At 44.7% G+C, this 13,787-nt stretch overlaps 1 protein-coding gene across 4 annotated transcripts; it reads left to right on the forward strand.

The window, feature by feature from the left end:
- The first annotated feature begins 9,897 nt into the window (after positions 1-9,897).
- Positions 9,898-13,773, forward strand: LOC126990529 (ABC transporter F family member 4-like). Of its 4 annotated transcripts, none has more exons than XM_050849126.1 (3): positions 9,898-10,106; positions 11,344-11,497; positions 12,671-13,773. In XM_050849126.1, exons 1-3 carry the CDS (start codon positions 10,011-10,013, stop codon positions 12,850-12,852), a joined length of 432 nt encoding a protein of 143 aa, XP_050705083.1. In that variant the 5' UTR covers positions 9,898-10,010; the 3' UTR covers positions 12,853-13,773. The 4 variants fall into 4 exon arrangements, with proteins under 4 accessions (XP_050705083.1, XP_050705080.1, XP_050705082.1 ...); XM_050849123.1 differs by having other exon boundaries at positions 9,900-10,106; positions 11,344-11,521; positions 12,668-13,771; XM_050849125.1 differs by having other exon boundaries at positions 9,902-10,106; positions 12,668-13,769.
- Positions 13,774-13,787: the final 14 nt, after the last annotated feature.

The following is a 13,787-nucleotide window of genomic DNA, read 5'->3' on the forward strand; positions in this document are numbered from 1 at the left end:
ATGTGTGTGTGTGTGTGTGTGTGTGTGTGTGTGTGTATATATATATATATATATATATATATATATATATATATATATATATATATATATATATATAAATATATATATACTTATTTAAATATCGATAATCGCATGCGTGGCTGATGTTGTATGAAAAAACTTCAGGAATTATGAAATATCTTTAAGTGATGAGATTTCATAACTTCCAGATATGAAAAGAATTAAACACCGGTTATTTTTTTTTTTTTTTTATGCTATAAAAATCAATATATCATGAGAAAAATCATTTAACTTTTACTTTAAAAAATGATTATTCACTGCCTCAAATTTGATATTCCATACGTTTGTGACCATGCCATGATGCTAAGGCACTGATGTTGTGTTATTTGGTGTCCCATCGTCAAAGCTGGCGCTTTTGTTTTACAAACACTGAATGCTCACGTGAACTGCGCATGCTCAGGCCATTAAAAGTGTAGACCTGTTCAGTCTCTAGTAACTTTAACACATTGAAGTTGTACAAACTGAATCAAACATAAGTACCACATATAACTGTTTCTAGAACGACGTACACTCTGTACATATAAGCTACAACTCGTACAGAGTGTCGTTCTAAAAGCAACGAGATGATAATCATTCTGATTCGCTGAAGACCAATCATAACCTATTACCGTCCATGTGCGATGTCAACATTATTGGTTTAAGTTTGTAAGTTTCCTAAAATACAGATAATGAAAATTTAATTCACATCAATGTTGCTCTATAAATATCAATATAATTATCGATTTTTTCGCCTATCGGACTTATCCTTTAAACAAATATCGGAATTGTGGATTTATATCGGGTATCTGGTTATCAGTTATGCTTCTTTATGTCTCTAATTTAACGAATATATCAGTTATCATAGTAAGTTTTTCAATATAATTATCAGTTATCAAGAATAGGTTTCTGTTATCGTGCCCAGCTATGATATATATATATATATATATATATATATATATATATATATATATATATATATATATATATATATATATATATATATATATATATATATATATACAGCTAAGGGGAGATTAGTTGAGGCAAGAAAAAAAAGCCCGCTACTCCTATGCTCCTGAATAGAGATCAAAAGGTGTCAAAAAGAGGTCAATTTCGGGAGGAGAGGTGTCTGATACCCTCCTCTTGAAAGAGGATTCAAGTCGTAGGCAGAGATACAGATGAAGGAAGGGTGTTCCAGAGTTTACCAGCGTGAGGGATGAAAGAGTGAAGATGTTAGTTGACTCTTCTTCCATAAGGGGTTTGGACAGTATAGGGGATGACATGGTAGAAAGTCTCGTGTGCAGCAGGGGCCGCTTGAGGAGGGGGAGCATGCAGTTAGCAAGTTCAGAAGAGCAGTCAGCATGAAAATATCGATAGAAGAAGATGAAAGAGCCTTTATGGCAGCGGAATTTGAAGTTGAAGACTATCAGTGTTAGGAGGAAGTTGATGAGACAGAAGAGCCTTTGACTCCCTCTGTCAAGAGGAGCTGTGTGGTGGAGACCCCCACACACATGAGATGCAGCACTCTCATACTGAGGGCGGACAAGAACTACTGTAAATAGATAGCAACTATTGCTGGGGGAGAAAGAACTGGCCGGAGACGGTACAGACGCCTTAGCCTCGAGGAAGCTGATTTAGTAAGAGATGAGATATAGAAGTTTCCAGTTGAGATTTTGAGTTAAGGATAGACCATATGAGAATGTTTAGTGTTGAAGAAGGTGATAGCTGGAGTGTTGTCGAAGAATAGGGATAGTTGTTTGGAAGATTGTGTCCAGAGTGGATGGGGTGGAGAAACTGTGTTTTCCCAAGAGGCATTGAAAAGGACTCAGGTTCCTCTTGCCCCAATCGGAATAATAATAAGTAAGGTCTGAGGCTAAGCGTTCTGTTGCCTCCAGCCTTGAATCGTTAAGTTCCTGTAAGATGGGTCTTCTATTAAAAGAAGTTGAGTAATGCAGAGTGGAGTCATCAAGCGTAAAAATGGGATAGGACAAGTTCGTTTTGGAAGAAAGAGCATCAATGAACAACTGGAACGAGAGTGGGAGATAGGACAGAACCTGTGGGACACCACTGTTAATGAGGTTTAGGGAAGGGTGGTGACCGTATGCCACAGCAAGAAATAGAATTGGTCCAGAAGGAAACTGGAGATAAAAATTGCTGAGAGAAGGAGGATAGAAACCAAATAGGAGGGTAGTTTGGAAAGCAAAGATTTGTGCCAGACCCTATCAAAAGCTTTTGACGTATGTCCAGCGCAATAGCCAAAAAGTTCACCGAAACGCGCTAGAGAGGATGACCAAGAGTCAGTTAGGCAAGGGCAGGAGATCGCCAGATAGGAACGCCCTTGCAGGAGACCCATACTGGCGATCAGATAAGAAAGGTTAGAAATGGAAAGGTGCTTTTGAATCTTCCGGTTAAGGATTGATTTAAAGCTTTAGAACCGAAACCAGGAAGAAGTAAAGCTATAGGGCGGTAGTTTGAGGGACTGGAACGGTCAGATGCCCTTCTTAGGCACAGAGCTGTACAAAGGCATACTTCCAGCAGGAAGGAAGAGGAAGATCATTGATAGGCAGAGACGAAAGTGTTTGTGACCAGGCAGGTGTCAGCACGGAAGCTTATAGTTTTTAAGGACAATGAGGAGGCACTCCATCAGGTCCATAAGCCTTCCCTGAGAGTTGAGGCCAGAGGGCATAGAAAACATCATTTGGAAGAATTTTAATAACAGGCATAAAAAAAAGAGGAGTCAGAGGGGGGGATGAGTAGGAGGAATATGCCCAGAATCGTCAGAATTGGAGTTCTTACAGAAAGTTTGAGCAGAAGAGTTCAGCCTTAGAAGAAGACAGAAGTGAGACAGCAGTGCTGCCGCAAATCAGGGAATTAAGGAGAGAGGGAGGGAAAGAGGGAAGAAGTGAAATTGGAGGAGATATTTTTAAGCCTAGATGCCAGAAGTCACAGGAAAAATTAGAAGAAGCAAGATGTTGACATTTCTATTGATAAAAAGAAGTTTTGGTAAGTCCGGAGAATAGATTTGGCACGATTCAGGCTGAAATGTAAGGGAATCCAAAGATTAGCAGGTGTTCGAAGGCTCTGGAACCTTTGTGAGCTGCCTCTCTATCTTTGGCATACCACGAGAACAAGCATGAGTTAAACCAAACTTTTAGCATGAGGGTAGAGAGAAAAGGAGCAATGGAATGTAATACCTCCATTCCAGAGATAATCCTCTATGATGCGCCAGCACCACGCAGAGGGTCCTCTCTCCTAAATGATAATCATTCACGAAATACACACACACACACACACACACACACACACACACACACACACACACACACACACACACACACTCTGTTCTTGGACCTCCACCTTGACATTGTGAAACTATAACGGTCTTTTGACCAGCAGCCTCATGAAAAGTGATTTCCCCCACCACAATGTCATGCTTCAATTCGGATAAGTTACTGTTCATCCTCTGGAATGACCAAGTTTCAACCAATCAACAGCAAAGGAATGCGATCAAAGGTTACCTTTGAACAAAGGGTGCAAAGAATATTCAGGAGTAGCGGTTTTAAGCCTTTGCACCATGCACCAATACACGGGCTTTGAAAATGGAAGCTGATGATTTGTTAGTACTCAGACCTTGGTATAGTGTGGGACTCAGTGAAGTGAGGAGGCTTGATGAGAGCTAAATATACATGAAAGAGGTCATTCATTTTACTGAAGTGTAAGAAGCAGAAACATGGGTAGTATTTTTATTTCACAAAAGTCAAAAGAAAAACGTCGTAAATTTATTTAGTGTGCGTGACGCGTGGGTACTTGTAATATTTATAGCAGAACGTTATACGGAGCAGAAATAGCAGTATGTCATCATCTACATAACTGTAGTTATAATGCTGATAAGTTCTGTGAAGATGTTCCAGTCATTCTGAGCAATGGCCCTTTTCATGCACCTGTCCTCGGAGGTTTAAGAAATGGAAAAGTAGGAAGAATTAAGGTCGTTGGAGAAACCGCGATTTGAGGAATCATGGCACAGAATCTGCCAAATGAAGAGAGACCGACTTATTAGTGTTGTGGGTCATTTCCCGCAATTATGATTCTTGATTCTTTGATAAAAAAAAAAAAAAATGACGTACCGAAAATGGGCGTAAAATCTCCGCGTGAATGCAAAAATGGGGTAAAACATAGTTTTTCATACAGACCAGAAGCCAAGACATCATAGAAAATTATAAGGTCTTTCAACAAAACAAACATTGATGCTACTAACCACAGAATGGTGAGGTGTGAAATCAAGACATACCCGAATGGAATGGAGTGATGAGATTAGGAAACAGATGATGGAAGTTGGAGAGGGATGAATGTGGAATTATGGAACATTTACATCGAAACTCTGGACCGACATTGAAGAGAAATACGCAAAACTTTCAGAAGAGCCTGCAATGAGTAATACAAACTACTCCTGATGATGATAATAATGATTCTTGGATACATTTTCATAAAAGTAAGAATACTAAGCTAAATATGTGAATACAATCAATCAATCAATGGGGTCATACGCCAGGGGCGCGCCTCCCCACCCCCCGTGCTATAGGTCAAGAGTCCCACTCGGGTGAGTCTCCATACAGGCCCCTTGCTTGATGTGGGATCTGTCGACTTGCTCAAACCACGAACTCCGTGAGCGTCACTCAGCCTCCACCACTCCAGGATTGTCTCTTGAGAGACACACCAGATTTTTTTTTTTTTTTTTACGTTGTTTGCCTCGTGCGCCAGTAGGCATCAAGCACAGTGGGGCCTGATGGTCGGCCCAAGGCGTCTTCCAGGTGGGGCCGATGGTCGGCCCAGCCCGTTCTGGCGCAGGCAGTGTTTATAGTGGCGCAGGATCAGCGGATCAGCTTCAGGGTAACGTGCCACGTGCCACGTATATAACCGCGAGTCGGCGTTAACAGACTAATACGGGTAATATATGTCGAATCAGCGTCAAGGAGTAGTCACCGGTTTGCAGTCATTCGACATTTATTACCAAAACATCAATCCGCCTATCCAAGTTCCCTGACAACCGTCCATGTCTCACAACCATAGAAGACAGGGAGCACAGTCGTTGAAGATCCGGATCTTTGTTTTTCTGCACAGGTATCGACAACATATATATCATTAACGAGCAGTTCATAACACCGTGGGCCAAGCCAATCCGCCGTAGGGGCTTCTGGCTAGACTCACCGTTGTTGTAAACTCCGCTACCAAGGTATGTGAAACTTTCCGAGATCTCGATATCCTCTTTTGCATGTACAGACTGAACTGTTTTCACATCGTAAACCTCCAAACACCTGTGCGTTGGCCCAGGAGACCTGAAGTCCCAAGGTCCCCGCCTCCTCGTGCAGTACCTCCAAGGCCATCACCAAAATCTCCAGCAACTCCATCGGGATTGCATCATCGGCATAAACAGGAGGTCAGTGACCTATTATTTGTCAATGGATGCTCCACAATGACTCTGGGGTCCCACAACTCTGCCTAATACATTACATACAAAGGTTGAAAGAAAGCAATTGGGCAGGACATAGCCTGCCTCACTCCCACATTCACGGGGAAAGAAAGCGGACCCCCCCAAACACACACACGCTTCACAACACTCCTCAATCCCAGGAATACAGGCTAATCCAGCAAGCCGATAGTCCTTGCAAGGGAATCCCTGGAGTCATAAGGAATCTAGGTGCCTCGCGATGCACCTGGGTCAAACCTTCTTCTTGAAATCGACTTTTGCCCGCACACCATTCCCTGTCCAGAGGCTTCGTCGGCTCTGCCAGTACGGGAAGCGATGGGGATACAGTCAGTTATCGACTTGCAGGCATGAACCCGGGCCTGTTCAAGTCTCTGTGGCTTCAGCACGGCTGGCTGCGAATTCGTATCAGCGATAGGTGGGCAAGCACCTTACTGGCACTGAGCAGTGTAATACCACGGTAGTTGTTGCAGTCTTGGTCCCCTTTCCCTTTTAGATAGGGACAACCAACCTCTTCCAGTAAGGAGGTGGGTACCAGATTGCCATACGGCGATCAAGACGCGTGCAACCCGCGGATCATGGCTCAACTTCGGCTTTGAGCAGCTCTACTGATGTTACAAATACCATGCAGGTGCCTTTCACCTCTGCTTGCCTCTCTGACTCGGCTTGAGATATAGAAAAGATACAGATACAGAAAGAAGTAATATCACTTTGCGTTACTTGATGTTAATGATTTTTCTGAAGATATATCTTAATTGATTAAAAATACATTCGCTGCAGTTTCTTACTATAAGCTTTACCAACTGGCTGGGTCCCTCGCCCCTTCCAGTGGCTGGCAGCACTGTGGGTCCCTCGCCCCTTCCAGTGGCCCGGCTGCACTGCTTTGGGTTCTCATGGTCCAGTGGCTGGCCGCTGGCTGGGTCCCTCACTTCAGTGGCTGGCAGCTGGCAGAATCCCTCGCCTTTTCAATGTCCCAGCTGCTGGTTGGGTCCCTCGCCTCTTCTATTGGCTGACAGCACTGACTGGAGTCCTGCCTTTCCAGTGTCTGGCTGCACTGGCTGGTCCCTCACCCCTTCCAGTGGCTGGCAGCATGGCCAGATCCCTTGCCCGCTCAGTGTCTGACTGCACTGGCTGGGTCCTCACTGCTGGCTGGCAGCACTGGCTGGAGTCCCTTGCCCTTTCAGTGTCTGACTGCTGGCACTGGAGTCCCTCACCCCTTCAGTGGCTGTGCCCTGGCTGGGTCACTGCCCTTTCAAGTGTCAAGCTGCACTGGCTGGAGTCCTGCCTTCAGTGGCTGGCAGCACTGGCAAATTGCTGCCCTTTCAGTGTCTGACTGCTGGCTGGTCCCTCGCCTCTTCGTGGCTGGCAGCACTGGCTGGGTCCCTTGTCCTTTCAGTGTCTGACTGCTGGCTGGGTCCCTCGCCCCTTCCAGTGGCTGGCAGCTGGCTAGTCCTGCCCTTTCAGTGTCTGACTGCTGGCTGAGTCCTCCGCCTCTTTTAGTGGCTGACAGCACTGGCTGGGTCCCTCACCCTTCCAGTGGCTGCTTTAGCACTGGCTGGGTCCACCACCCCTTCAGTGGCTGGCAGCACTGCTGGTCCTCATACTCCTTCCAGTGTCTGGCTGCACTGGTTGGGTCCTCACCCCTTTCAATAGCTGAAAACACTTTGGCTGGTCCCTCGCTCCTTTCAATAACTGAAAACACTGGTTGGGTCCCTCGCCCTTCTAGTAGCTGACAGCACTGGCTGGGTACCTCGACCTTTCAAGTGGCTGACAGCACCGGCACAGTCCCTGCACTGGAAGTGGCTGACGGTACCGGCTGGGTCCTCGCCTTCTGGTAATGACGGTACTGGCTGGGTCCCTCGCCCTTCCTGAAGTGGCTGACGGTACTGGCTGGGTCACTCGTCCTTCTGGTGGCTGACAGTACTGGCTGGGTTCCTCCGCCCCTTCTGGTGGCTGACGGTACTGGCTGGGTCCCTCGCCCTTCTGGTGGCTGACGGTACTGGCTGGGTCCCTCGCCCCTTCTGGTGGCTGACTTAGTAGCTGCGGGTCCTCGCCCTTCTGGTGGCTGACGTGCTGGCTGGGTCCCTCGCCCCTTCGGCGGCATTGCTGGCTGGGTCCTCGCGCTTCTGGTGACTGACAGTACCAGCTGGGTCCCTCGCCCTTCTAGTGGCTGACAGTACTGGCTGGGTCCCTCGCGCCCTTCTGGTGGCTGACAGTACGGCTGGGTCCCTCGCCTAGTGACGGCAGTACCGGCTGGGTCCCCTCGCCCCTTCAGTGGCTGACAAGAGACTTCCAGCTGGGTCCCTCGCCCCTTCTAGTAATGACAGTACTGGCTGGGTCCCTCGCCTTCTGAAGTGGCTGTTATTGCTGGGTCCTCGCCCTTCTAGTGGCTGACAGTACTGGCTGGGTCCCTCGCCCTTCAGTGACTGACTTGGTACCGACTGAGTCCCTCGCTCCTTCAGTGGCTGACAGTACTGGCTGGAGTCTCTCCTTGCTTCGAGTGGCTGACAGTACCGGCTGGGTCCCTCGCCCTTTAAGTGGCTGACTTCAGTGCCGGCTGGGTCCCTCGCCCCTTCTGGTGACTGACAGCACAAGCTGGGTTCCTCGCCCTTCTAGTGGCTGACAGTACCAGCTGGGTCCCTCGCCCTTCCAGTGAAGCTGACAGCACCGGCTGGGTCCCTCGCCCCTTTAGGTGGCTGACAGCACTAACAATCCCCTTCACCCCGTCTAGTGGCTCAAAATGAGAAAAGGGCTCACAACTTTTCTGCATTGTCTATATTTTCATTCAATGAACCACCCATCGGGAGAAATACAATCTCTTGTAACGCACAGGAAATTCTTGGAACAGGAAAAGGTTCAAACCCACTCTGGAGCACTTCATATTGAAGATTTTTTATATATTTGCATATAAATGAATAGCTATGTATTATGTGAACAGCTCGAGTATTTGCACGTGCACGATTTTTTAAGATTCCAGACTCAAAGATTCATACCTTTGGTCGGTTCTCTCTCTCTCTCTCTCTCTCTCTCTCTCTCTCTCTCTCATGTAGCCGTAACTATAATGAATGAAAGGCATGCATTAATTGTAGTGGCGTTATATACTCTTTCTAATACTGATAGGCATCCTTTAAATAAAGTTGAGAGTAGGGTAACGTGTTACTTACATAGCCTAATTACCTCCGTAACTATTGGTAGCGTAGTGGTTTGGTGGTTTATGGTGTGCGTTTTCGTAGGGCTATTGTATAGCATGTACCTACTGATAAAAGTAATGGTGCTCTTATCGCCAAATTATAGTGGTGCTATTAATTTTATTGTCAGGGAAGAGCTGAAAGTATGGTAATGGGAAGAATTGCGAAGGTATAACAACAAAAAACAAGCGAGAGAGAAACAAATACAAGCGAGCAATCGTTCTACCATCAATCATGGTAGTCATCATTTACCACCTCACCCTACTCTCACATGTCATTACGTCCACGCCCAGATGTGTATCACTATACTCAAAATTAAAGTCCCAGTATCACATCAAGCATGCCTTAATTGAAAAAAAAAATCATTCTCAGTATGTATGTATCTTCCAGAGAGAGAGAGAGAGAGAGAGAGAGAGAGAGAGAGAGAGAGAGAGGGAGGAGGCGGGAGATGGAGGAAGAGGAACAAGGTGGGCGGAGCCTCTGGTAGTTGTGTTCGTATCTTTGCCTGACACTGATGACTTTACCCTCTTGGTATAGGGACAAGTGCCTTTATTCTCTACTTGTGGCGGTTGGCGATACCCTTCAAAATTAAGGCAGTGTGTGAAATACACTGTCGCAAAATCTCGTACCGATACGATTGTTCGTTACGATATTATTCCCAAAAAACGAGGCCGCACAGCCTCTGAAATCCTTAGTAGTGGTGGTGACTGTGGGTGTGGTGATAAAGGGATTGGTTGGGATAATGATGGGACTGGTAATGAGGGTGTGGATTTTAGATTAGAGACTAGTTAACCTGGTAGCAGCGGGGATCATATTTCTTAATGGTCCCTCTAAGCGAGAAAAAATGAGAAAAAATCATCACTCACATAAACCATTTCATAACATATATCAATGCATTTGCGATCAGTTTATGTATCATCTATTTTGGGGGGGTTTATATCATGGCACAAATTTGGCCCGTCGCTGCTACCAGGTTAAGGTAAGGGATTGGAAGTGATTATGGTGGTGAGATTGAATGATTTGTGGCGATAAGGGGAAGGGTGTTTGAAAAAGAGGTAAGGGATTGGAAGTGATTATTATTATAAGAAAGAGGTGTGTCAGGATGTGATGGAAAAAACAAAAAAAAATGAGGATGTATATGAAAATTTATGTATAACTGCAGGGAATCTAGACACACCAATACCTCACATCTCATCCCTCCCTCTTTTTCTTCCCCGTCGCTAGTGGTGGATGACGACGATAGTGGAGTCTTCACCGCGGGGGCCATCGTCACCGTCACCGTCAACCTCCGGCGCCGCACCATGGGGGAGGTGTACGAACAGAGCCTGCAGGAGGGTGAGCAGACCAGGGTGGAGGGTGTGCAGGAGAAGGAAGAGGAACCTGGTGCTGTTGTTGCTGTGAGTGTGTTTTGTTGTGTCGGGTGTGGGGCTTTGTGGATAGGTTTATGTGTGTGTATATGTATGTATTTTGGGGGTGGTGTGTGTGTGTGTGTGTGTCAGTGTTGCCAGATTATCGTACTCAGCCGATTATATTTCCCGACTTCCTACCCCCAAACTGTCTTCTGGGCTCCAATAACGAAACTAATTTATAGTTATCGATAAAAGAGTTAGATTCTGATGTTTCTTGGCAATAGTTAGGCGTCAGAAATAGGTAAACACCATGCTCTGAGTACGACAATCTGGCAATGGTGGTGTGTGTGTGGTAAGGAAGGAGTGGGTATGTGTGTGTGTTGAGGGTGAGGATGGCCTAGTGTAAGGGAAGTGTGGTAAAGACGTGTTAGTTCATATTAAGAGCACGATAGAATAAAATTAGTGTATGTGTGTGTTAAGGTTGAGGATGGGTGAATGCAAGGGAAGTGTAGGAAAGGCATGTTAGTTCATATTAAGAGCACGATAGAATAAAATAAGTGTATATGTGTGTGTGTGTGTGTTAAGGTTGAGGATGGCTGAATGCAAGGGAAGTGTAGGAAAGGCGTGTTAGTTCATATTAAGAGCACGGTAGATTAAAATAAGTGTATATGTGTGTGTGTGTGTGTTAAGGTTGAGGATGGCTGAATGCAAGGGAAGTGTAGGAAAGGCGTGTTAGTTCATATCAAGAGCACGATAGATTAAAATAAGTGTATATGTGTGTGTGTGTGTGTTAAGGTTGAGAATGGCTGAATGTAAGGGAAGTTTGGTAAAGATATGTTAGTTCATATTAAGGGCACAGTAGAATAAATTAAGTGTATATGTGTGTATGTGTGTGTTAAGGTTGAGGATGGCTGAATGCAAGGGAAGTGTAGGAAATACATGTTAGGTCTTAGTAAGGTCACAGTACACTTAAATATAGGTCACCACTTTTTACAGACAGATAACTAAGTGCCAGACAGTGAGAGGCATACAGCTTTTAAGTTATATAAATAATCTTGCAAGTAAATAAGACATAAAATAAGAGGGTGCTGTGAAAAAAGGGTTTGATCACTAGACAAAGAATCACTAGAATCCCACCTGTTGAGTATTTTTACAGGAAATCAAAGCAGGTGTTGAGATTATGAGTGTCAAGTGTGTGAAACTAAAGAGAAACAAAGATGATAAAGACGTAATAGAGACCAAAGGAGTTTCACAAATGTTACAAATAATCCGATCATCTTCCCAGGCCAAAAAGTCTGGATGGAAGCCCAAGACCCAGCCCAAGAAGGGAGGCAAGTCCAAGGCCAAGGCTCAGCCCCAGAAGAAGAAGCAGCAGCAACAGCAGCAACAACCACAACCACAGCCGCCCACCAAGAAAGAAGAAGAGGGTCAAGAGAAGAGTAAGAAACATAATCATAAAATTGGTCTGTTCCTCCTCCTTTTTTCCGTTTTCTGTAGCCGTTTGGATCATGGTGAATATTGCACACTCAAAATTTGACGTGTCGTTCATTTGGCTTTGGTTTTCCATTGACTAACTTGCCTTATGCTTACAACGACTGCATTTTCTTGATAGACGTGGAATATATATTTTTTACTGCATTTGCCATTTTTCTTGAAGTTGATTTTTGTGTCATGAGTATATTAAAAAATGCTGCCTAACTTCTTTATGCTGATTAGTGCTTTAACATCTCAACGTATTATTCAACTTCTTATTTTAGCTGCATAATGGATGATCCTTCTGCTGTTTTCATGCCCTTAATCAAGCTCCACTGCATCCTATCAACTCCCCTTTCACGCCTGTCTTGCATGTTAGCCTCCTCCCTCCCCCTGCCTCCTGTGACTGGTGGTGGTGGTTGTCATGGTTACCTCTCATTCTGCCTCCCTCGCTCATGCATCCAGGCGCCCTAACCCAAGCATGGCCTCAGATTTACCTTGCTTCACACCGTACATTCAGGACTGTTTGGTGCCTCTTCTGCCCTCTGATGGAAGCTTGGAGGCAGTGCTTGTTAGACTTTTCCTTTGTCTCTGTCTTTTGTATATGAAAGACAAGGAAGGAAAGATTATTGTCCCTTGCTGTGTGTGGTAGATCCCGCCTCTTCATGATTTTTTGGATTCTGTTCTTGCTGTGAAAGATCTCTGACTTATGGTATATGAAGCATGAAAATTAAGTTACGTGGAACCCTCAGAATTTTTGCATTTTTCTTTTTATTCGTTTGTAACTTAACCCTGAAAACCAAAACTCTCCTGTTGAATTATATAAAAAAGAGGTTTAACTAAAGAAACAAAATTTCCACACATTATTTTTTCTATTTATTCATTATCTTATGGCAAAAAATTAAAACATCCGATTGAATCATAGTTAAAAAAATTGGTTTATGTTGGAAAAGCTTCATTGTTTGTGAATTGAGTTTTTATTCCAAGTTTTCATTCACATTAAAAAGGGTTAACTATAAAAAAAAATCGGCCCAGTATACTCATGAGGAACAGACAGACAAGCAGCAGGAGTTAAGGGAAGCAGAAGGCTCATTCCTTGCTGAAGGCTGTGGCGATGACCGGGGCTTGTGTTGCAGCAGGTAGCGGGCAGCAGGTGGAGCGGGTGGAGAACGTGGTGGAGGAGAAGGGCGAGCAGACGGATGAGGATGAGTCTGCCTCACATTCGGATGAGTCACAGGCAGAGGAGGCGGATACGGAGTCCCACAAGGAAGAGAAGGTAAGGGCCGAGGCTTGTGGGTTTGTGGTGTTGAAACTCTTATAATACAACAGTTAACCCTTAATCGGCGGCAGTATTTGAAGAGTAGCTCCCCCAAAATGAATGGTCTGTATATTGCCAGAAAGTAGCATACGTCCCTTGTCACTATTTTCAGACACGTTTACCTCACGTCAGTTTTTTTCAAAGGCGTCTAAGAATACTGGCCGTGTCTTCTTCTTTTTCTTCTTCTTCCTCTTCTTCTTTCTCCTCTTTTTCCTCCTTTCTTCTTAGGACCGTAGCATAAATATAGTTACACTGCATAATAGATGTTTTAACTATCGTCTATACAATCGGCCCTCAAATAGTACGCAACGTAACTCATACCAAAACGTAACTTCTCCTAAATCTGAATTCTTCTCCAAGGTGAATACCTTTCTTGAATGCTTTGGGGTGCTTAAGCAGGTGTTTTGGCTTGTCTCTTGGGTCCCATGTTCATGTTATCTTGTAATGGAGAAGCGTAGCTAAGGTTGTGCACACACACGGACTGAGGGAAAGCACATAGGTTTCAGTCTGGCAGAACAGTGTTCCTGGATGTTATGGACACACATGGACTGAGGAGATGCGCATGGATGGCAGTCTGGTAGAACAGTGTTGCCACTCACGCCATGGCTACTTGGTGCAACGAGCGGAAAATTTAAAAATCCTAAAAAAATCTTCTATGACAATCTGTACAAAACCGAAACCGTACTATTGGAAACTGTTCTATTTGAGGGACAGCTGTATATATATTCTACCGCAATCTGGAAGTGTTGTTATATTTCTACTATGCAAAACTGACTGACTGAATTTTGGACCGTTTATACATAGTTTCACTGCCTCTGAGGGTTAATATGATGGCTAGTAATGGATGATAAGATTGTACTGTTTTCTCTCGTGTGGGGTGGTATATATATATGCAATACACTGGCTATGCATCTCTTTGTTCATTCTTTTATCTCTCT

This window comes from Eriocheir sinensis, unplaced genomic scaffold (assembly GCF_024679095.1).
Source record: "Eriocheir sinensis breed Jianghai 21 unplaced genomic scaffold, ASM2467909v1 Scaffold1712, whole genome shotgun sequence".
In the NCBI taxonomy this organism is placed as follows: Eukaryota; Metazoa; Arthropoda; class Malacostraca; order Decapoda; family Varunidae; genus Eriocheir; species Eriocheir sinensis.